The sequence below is a fragment of the Saccopteryx bilineata genome, chromosome 1, assembly GCF_036850765.1.
Source record: "Saccopteryx bilineata isolate mSacBil1 chromosome 1, mSacBil1_pri_phased_curated, whole genome shotgun sequence".
NCBI lineage: Eukaryota > Metazoa > Chordata > Mammalia > Chiroptera > Emballonuridae > Saccopteryx > Saccopteryx bilineata.
In genome coordinates, this window is record NC_089490.1 from 229,178,657 (window position 1) to 229,187,574 (window position 8,918).

General features: G+C 40.3%; 1 protein-coding gene across 7 annotated transcripts in view; it reads left to right on the forward strand.

Annotated features, from left to right (window-relative positions):
* TAF1A (TATA-box binding protein associated factor, RNA polymerase I subunit A) overlaps positions 1-8,127 on the forward strand; it is a 63,559-nt gene extending 55,432 nt beyond the window's left edge. For all 7 annotated transcript variants that reach the window (XM_066237854.1, XM_066237832.1, XM_066237814.1 and 4 more), the window contains 4 exons: positions 1,588-1,654; positions 2,691-2,814; positions 5,734-5,888; positions 7,739-8,127. In XM_066237854.1, coding sequence (XP_066093951.1) covers positions 1,588-1,654; positions 2,691-2,814; positions 5,734-5,888; positions 7,739-7,851 — 459 coding nt within the window. In that variant the 3' untranslated portion in view covers positions 7,852-8,127. The remainder of the gene's footprint in view (positions 1-1,587; positions 1,655-2,690; positions 2,815-5,733; positions 5,889-7,738) is intronic.
* The last annotated feature ends 791 nt before the right edge of the window (positions 8,128-8,918 follow it).

Consider the following 8,918-nt stretch of genomic DNA (forward strand, 5'->3'; position numbering starts at 1 on the left):
AGCAAAAAGGATAAAATGTGCAGAGAAGAGTGTAGACGGACATGGGAAAAGGTGTGACACAGTTGTAGTCACAGGGAGAGGAGAGGCAAGAACAAAGGACCAAACACACAGACAAAGAGAAGCCACTATTTGAAGAGCTAACGGCTAAGAATGTTCTAAAGCTGACCAAAGGTTTCTAGAGTTCTGATAGTTGTTTTTTTTCTTTTTGGGTCTGGGTACTGATTATATGAGTGTGTATAATTTGTAAATATTTATTGGATGACACACTTTATATACATATCTATTATATATGCTATATTTGCTATATTTTAACAAAAAGATTTTAAAAAATCTTAAGGGAATTCAGCCATATACAGAATTTTATATGTCATAAAACAAAGTAATTTTGTAAGAACCAAGTTTTAATAATATCCTCAATCTTGGTATATTGATCCCGATTGATCTCCTTTTAAAAAACTATTTAGAAGAAAAATAACAGAATTTACTCTTTTTTTTTTTTTTTTTCCCCTGAAGCTGGAAACGGGGAGAGACAGTCAGACAGACTCCCGCATGCGCCCGACTGGGATCCATTCGGCACGCCCACCAGGGGCAAAGCTCTGCCTACCAGGGAGCGATGCTCTGCCCCTCCGGGGCACCACTCTGCCGCGACCAGAGCCACTCTAGCACCTGGGGCAGAGGCCAAGGAGCCATCCCCAGCGCCCGGGCCATCTTTGCTCCAATGGAGCCTTGACTGCGGGAGGGGAAGAGAGAGACAGAGAAGAAGGAGGGGGGGTGGTGTGGTGGAGAAGCAAATGGGCGCTTCTCCTATGTGCCCTGGCCGGGAATCAAACCCAGGTCCCCCGCACGCCAGGCCAACGCTCTACCGCTGAGCCAACCGGCCAGGCCCAGAATTTACTTTTAATTATAGGAGATTACCTCAGTGGAATGTTGAAGAACCTCAACTAGCACACAGAATGAATTCATTTTTAATATTAAATGTATTGAAATGAGAAATATAACTTAACTTTAAATTTTTTTATATATATTTATAAAAATAGCCCTTTCTGTTCTTAAGAAGAAATGCCTTTACCTTCTCTCTATTGTATAGAAAGGTTATAAAAATATTTACTTGAATATTCTTACTGTACTGTTTTCCTGAACACAATCTACCAAAATAGCCACTCCGGTCTTTCTGGGTTTTTTTTTTATACAACTATTCTGTGACTTTTTCTCATCAATAAATATTAATTATCTAGTCTGTGTGATATTGATTTTTCCCCTTTTTTTTTTCTCAGTCTTGGCTTCTGAAAAATAAAATTAAAATTTTAAGTGTGGTAAACAGTATAAAAAATGTATAAGGAGAAATAAATGTTTCCGTCTATTTCTCTCACCCCTCTGATCTTGTTATTATTGATTTTTTAAAAATAGATTTACATGGAACAATTTCTGTACCCAAATTGAAACTGGGTATAAGGATGGTATATTTTAAACCCGTGATTAGCTCACTGAGGGTCTATGCGACAGAAAGAACTGTATTTGCAAGTAAGCTGAAATATGAGAAATGTCTTTTGAATATGTATATATTACAAAAGTATTTCTTTCTTCCAGATTCTGTATCAAATTGTACCGTCTCATAAACTGATGTTAGAATTCCACAGATTACTGCAAAAATCAGGTAGGTCATGTTTGTTTTATATCTCTGTGCAGATAAGCTGTAGACTAAAGGGTCTGCCAACTGTGCCTGTACACCAAATCCACTGCTCACCTGTTTTTATGAATCAGGATCTCGGAGCACAACCATGTCCATTCACTCACGTATCTTCACATGTTGGCTGCTTTTACAAGATGGCAGTGAGTTACGTCGTTGTGACAAGGACCACATGGCTCACAAAGCCTAAATGTTTACTCTCTGGCCCTTTACAAAAAACATTTGCTGACCCCTGCTATGGAATGTAGACAGTAGTCAACAAAAGAGAACTGGCTTTAATTTATATAATTCAGCCCATTTTAACCACTACAGCATCACAGCTCAATATAGAGAACAGCATATCTTCCTAGGAAGAAACCAGCCTAACCCTGATAGGTACTGAAACTGCCTCGGTGGCCTTCCTAATAGGGGAAAACGGATATGAAATGCCCAGACAGGGCAGGTTCTTTAAATAAGGTTCTCAGTGTATATGGTTGATCCTTGGACATCACAGGTTAGAACTGTGTGGGTCCAATTATATGCATCATTTTTAAAATAAATACATAAACATATTTTCTCTTCCTTATGATTTTCTTAATAACAGTTTCTTTTCTCTAGTTTACTGTATTGTAAGAGTACAGTATGTAATACTTGTAACAGACAAAACGTGTGTTATTGGTATGTCTTACCGTCAACAGTAAGCCATCAGTAAAGTTTTGAGAGAGTCAAAAATTAGACATGGATTTTTTATTGTGGAGGTGTGGGGGTTGACACCCCAAACTCATGCATTCAACTGTAACGCCCATTTAGAGATGAGACCCAGCACTGAGATTTCAGTAGTGTGGACTAAATTCTTGAGTTTTTCAGGTTCAACACAGGAGAGTAGTGGTACAGTGAATTGTTTTAAACTGTTAACCAAAGTAGAGGGCTTGTGGTTCAGTAATATTTTATCAGTGGAACATACTGAGTTAGCTTTGTGTACTGTAATCCCTTATGTGAAGCCTGCTTGTTGTGACCATTGCAGAAAAAGAAGAGCACCATAAGCTGGGCTTGGAGGTGTTATTCGCTGTCTTAGATTTTGCTGGATGCACGAAAAATACAACAGCTTGGCAATATTTGGCAAAATGTCTCAGACAGACCTTAATGGGGTAAGTAACACATGGTATTTATTACTGGATCAGTATAAAGAATATGTCCTGATATTATAGCTGATAGCTGTCACTTTTTTTTTTTTTTGTATTTTTCTGAAGCTGGAAATGGGGAGAGACAGTCAGACAGACTCCCGCATGCGCCCGACCGGGATCCACCTGGCACGCCCACCAGGGGCGACGCTCTGCCCACCAGGGGGCGATGCTCTGCCCCTCCGGGGCGTCACTTTGCCGCAACCAGAGCCACTTTAGCGCCTGGGGCAGAGGCCAAGGAGCCATCCCCAGCGCCCGGGCCATCTTTGCTCCAATGGAGCCTTGGCTGCGGGAGGGGAAGAGAGAGACAGAGAGGAAGGAGGGGGGGGGCTGGAGAAGTAAATGGGCGCTTCTCCTATGTGCCCTGGCCGGAAATCAAACCCAGTTCCCCCGCACGCCAGGCCGACGCTCTACCGCTGAGCCAACCAGCCAGGGCCAGCTGTCACTTTTTAAATGAAGTTCTTTGCATATGTTTTTGGATTCCTTTTTTAAATTTTTTTAAAAAATTGTTGATTTTAGAGAGGGAGGGAGAGAGAGACAGAAACATCAATTTGTTGTTCTACTCATTCATGTATTCATTGGTTAATTCTTGTATGTGCCCTGACTGGGGATTGAACCTGCAGCATTGGCATATCAGAACGACACTCTAACCAACTGAGCTACCCAGCGAGGGCCTGGTTTTGGATTATTTATTTTTATTTTTTAAATTAAATTAATTTTTTTTTACTTTTTCAAAGTTAGAAGCAGGGAGGCAGACAGACAGACTACTGCATGCTCCTGACCGAGATCCTCCCCACCCCCTGCATCTGGCATGCCCACCAGGGGGCGATGCTCTGCCCATCTGGGGCATTGCTCCACTGCAATCAGAGCCATTCTAGCGCCTGAGGCAGAGGCCATGGAGCCATCCTCAGCGCCCAGGCCAGCTTTGCTCCAATGGAGCCTTGGCTGCAGGAGGGGAAGAGAAAAATAGAGAGGAAGGAGAGGGGGAAAGGTGGAGAAGCAGATGGGCGCTTCTTCTGTGTCCCCTGACCAGGAATCGAACCCAGGACTCCCACACGCCAGGCCAATGATCTACCACTGAGCCAACCGGCCAGGGCTTTGGATTTTTTTGAACTGTGTCTTTTGCTACTTTCTTTTGAGTTCATCAGAAGCAGGACATGCAAAGTCACAAGTAAAACATACAAAAATTCTATCAAGTTTTTAAATGCAAATTTCTTTTAGCAAAATAAGTCCTGTACCACAAATAATGTACTCCTATGCTGTTAGGAAATATGTAGGTTTTCAAATTGGAAATGAGGACTTAGACAGGATCACTCCCACTCTTTGCCAGACTCTTGTAAAGCTATTTGTCATCAGCTTCTGAGATCACGTAGGAAGCAGCTTTCCTCCCTGCATTTTCAATAATTTTCAGTGGGGTTTTAGGGCCTCAGAAACCATGGGTTATTCATTCAACAAATATTCTTAAGTCCATTGTGAGCTGGCTATCTAAAACAATACCTCCGACCATTATATCATTAGTACCACATTTTTAAGAAAAGAAGGTATAGCCCTTGTCATTTTTACTTGATGAGAAGAAGGTATATCAAAAAATTGTTTTGGCCCTGGCCAGTTGGCTCAGTGGTAGAGCGTCGGCCTGGCGTGCAGAAGTCCCGGGTTCCATTCCCGGCCAGGGCACACAGGAGAAGCGCCCATCTGCTTCTCCACCCCTCCCCCTCTCCTTCCTCTCTGTTTCTCTTTTCCCATCCTGCAGCCAAGGCTCCATTGGAGCAAGGTTGGCCTGGGCACTGAGGATGGCTCCTTGGCCTCTGCCTCAGGCACTAGAATGGCTCTGGTTGTAACAGAGCAACGCCCCAGATGGGCAGAGCATCGCCCCTGGTGGGCATGCCAGGTGGATCCCAGTCGGGCGCATGCAGGAGTCTGACTGCCTCCTCGTTTCCAACTTCAGAAAAATACAAAAAAAAGATTTGTTTTATTTATTTATTGTATCCATTTTAGTTGGTTAGGAAATTCATTATGGATGGGAATGTGTTTCCTGCTTCAGATTCAACCTGAACTTGGAGATAGAACAGAGTTGATTATAAAATGTTTGCGGTGTGATATGTTCATATACTCACTGAAAACCACTTTGCAAATCTAAAGCACCATGTAATCTCCTACTAACCATAAGGTTCTTGAAGGCAGAGAAATGTACTGTTCATTTTTTGAACTTGAAGAATTTCCATCATAGGATGCAAATAGGTCCTAAATATGTGCTGTATTTGCTCAGTTAAATTATTGATGAACACTTAGCACTGTGTGATTCAACTGTCAAACCTGTGTGTTTATGTATATGTATCAAAATGGTGTCTGAATTTGGATAGTAATTCTTAGTAGCATATAAATTAAAATAAGGTTTAATTTAAAATTACTTTTAATTAATGATGATAGCTAACATTTATGGAACATGCACTATGTACCAGACAGTATGCCAAGAGCATTCTCTGAGACTGTTATATCGCTGAACCAGTTTAATCCTAATAGCAGTGCTATGGGGTGGGTGCCATTAACATCCTCAAGGAGATAGGCTCAGAGAGGTTAGATAGCGTGGCCAGGATGATATAAGGTCTGAGATTCAAAGTTGGATTTTGACTACAAAGTCTTTGCTCTTAATTGCTGTTCTATACTGAGCTGATGGTTTAGTTAAATGGGAAACAGGGCATAGAGATCAAAGGGAACTAAAATTAGTGAGAGTTCACGTGTATCCTCTACCATGGCCAAACTCATCATTGGTCTGAAAGCGTCTTCCTTGTCATTGTTCCACAGACTCTGCTTAAGTTCACATTCTGATGCCATAGACCCATCTCCATTGCTGATATAGATCTTCTGTTTGACATTTTTCTTTTCCAGAAGTCACTTTGCCTGGGTCCAAGAAGAGTGGAGCTCCAGGAAAAACTGGTGGCCACACTTTCACTTCAGCTACTATTGGGCAACAAATGATTGGAAGGAGGATAAAGCTTTGGCTTACGAGAAAGCTTTTGTAGCTGGGATATTGTTAGGAAAAGGTACATTTTAAAAAAAATCTGGACATCGCTTTTAATGATTTTGAAAGTATAAAGTATGATCATTCATTCATCTTCTAGCTTACGTAGAGTGGTATATAAAGATATTAGATGCTAGAGAAATAACTTTAATAGAAAAATGAATCCTGGGTTGAGTTCAGGTGATGTGCTGGTAGGAAGCTCAGTGGATTAGAAATAGTGACTTTATGTTGTTGAATATGATTGGTCTTTATGCTCTAACTTGATTATCTTCAGTCACCATTAAGGTAGGAGCTGAAAACTATTTTCACAACACATAACCATTTTACCATGCTGTATAAAAAGTTTACTGGGATTGTCTACTTTATTAGAAATAGAGAAATATTCTTTTTTTATTGTAATGCTTATTTTTTAAATTAGTATTTACTGATTTTAGAGAGAGAGGAAGGGAAAGAGAGAAAGAGACATCAATTTGTTATTCCACTTATTTGTGCAGTCATTGGTTGATTCTTGTATGTGTCCTGGATGGCTATCTGACATCAAACATAAAAATTAACTCAAAGTGGATTGAATACTTGAATATAAAACCCCAAACAATAAAATACATATAGGAAAATATATGTACTACTAATCCTAAGGACCTTGTTCTCAGAGGGTTTTGTGAACTTGACCCCAAAAGCAAAAATAAATGAATAGGGCCCTGGCCGGTTGGCTCAGTGATAGAGCGTTGGCCTGGCGTGCAGGAGTCCCGGGTTTGATTCCCAGCCAGGGCACACAGGAGAAGCGCCCATCTGCTTCTCTACCCCTCCTTCCTCTCTGTCTCTCTCTTCCTCCCCACAGCTGAGGCTCCATTGGAGCAAAGTTGGCCCGGGTGCTGAGGATGGCTCCATGGCCTCTGCCTCAGGCACTAGAATGGCTCTGGTGGTTTAGTTAAATGGAAAACAGGGCATAGAGATCAAAGGGAACTAAAATTAGTGAGAGTTCACGGGTATCCTCTACCATGGCCAAACTCATCAAAGCAACGCCCCAGATGGGCAGAGCATCGCCCCCTGGTGGGCATGCCGGGCGGATCCTGGTCGGGCGCATTGGGAGTCTCTCTGACTGCCTCCCTGTTACCAACTTCAGAAAAGAAAAAAAAAGTGAATAGGACTACAAAAAACTAAAAAGCTTCTGCACAGCAAAAGAAATCAACAAAATAAAAAGGTAACCAACCAAATGGGAAAAGATATTTGCAAACAATCCCTCTGATAAGAGGCTAATATCCAAAATATGTAGAGAACGTACAACTCAGTGACAACAAAAATAAACAATCCAATTAAAAAATGAGCAGAGGACCTTGAACAGAACTTCTACTGAGGACTAGACACCTTGGCAGGGCTACATGATCTCCAGCCAGCTACTTGCCAGGTGTCTAGACTGACTAGATAATTTCTGATTTTTTTCTAATCTATGATTTGTCCTAATCCTTAACAGTAAAAGTTTTTGCAGGCTACGTCATTATTGTTATAGAGGCCTCTTTTGCTCTTGACAAACTAACATTGAGAGGGAATCTATGGTAATTTGCTTTTGGAGGAGGCTCATTTAATATATGAATTATATAATATGCATATCATCTTAATTAGGGTTTGAGAGGCAGGGTAGAAAACACACTAAAGTTTATGCTTTGATTTTGATGGATCAGAAACATACCCATATGTAGGAAGCAGTACATTTTATATGTGAAGTCTCTGATGAGGTGCTTAGAAGATGTTTGTATAAATAACACAAATCACTTATGCCAGAATTGAAGCAAAATTTAAAATGTAGAAATATATGTGAAGAATTTGATAAGTATTAAAACAATTTTTGTTTATTTTGCTTTGTTTGTTTTTTAGGTTGTAAATATTTTCGGTATATTTCAAAACAAGATCATCAAGCCTTAAGGAAGAAAGTAAAGCGGATAAAGAAATTTGTGCAAAAATATAGTATTGTAACTCTAGGACCCTGATACTGAATTTTAGTTATTTCAGATTAGTAGCTACAGTGTAGTGGCTGAATAGATAATTACTGAGTGCATTTATTTATTTGGTGTTTTCAGATAGTTTTACATGGCTACAAAAAATTATTTTTATGTATTTTTTATATTTTCTTTTTACTTTTTGTTATAAACAGTCACACTACCTTTGCTCTCTGTACATAGATACTTCTCCTTTGTGTCCTGTTAAATATAACATTTATTAAAGAATAATCTTCAAATAAAAAATATATTTGTAAACTCAGAGAATGCACTCTGCAACAGTTACTGTTATTTGTAGATAACTTGCCTGACTTTGTGTAATGAAATATCACTGTGGTATTGTTGAATGAATTTATGTTCTTCTTTTAGATTCTGAATGGTCCATATTAGATCCATGTTACTACCCTGAAGAATATTTGTGCGATGAGTTCTGTTGAGGGACTTTGGAAACAGAAAGATTTAGAACAGGACCTCACCGTTTCACTGGCATTTAGACATGGCCGGGGCTGAGTGACCTGGCAGAGAGGCAGGACTGATTTGGGTCAGAGGGCAGAGGGGGCCAGCTGCTGTCACCTGGCGCTTGCTTAACTTTAGAGGGTTCTGTGTTTGTTTGTTTGTTTATTGGACTCAGCAATCTGAAGATGGGCTCTAGAACTCCCCTGTCCTCGCCTTTCTCTCGGAAACTAGGTTGCAGCAGTAGGCAGCTGGACAGCGGAGGACACTGCCAGTCAGATAGTGTCCAGGGCCACACAGTAAGCCCAATAGGAAGGCTTGGCCAAGAATCCAAAAACAGCTTTCCTAGAATTTGAGCTGAGCTTTATAACAGCTTGTGAATACTGGTAGAGTGCGTGTTTCTTCAACAATGTCTTGGCTCTTATACATTTATTGTTCAGATAACTAGTATTTGAGTTCCATGAAGTTCAGAGAATGCCCAGTATTTAGACAGCAAACAATCTAGTCTCCCCATTGGCTTAAATTCCCACTAATTTTAAACCATCTGCAAGAAAATTGGATGGTATACTATGCTTTGTCAGTAATTTAATTTAATATTTTATATT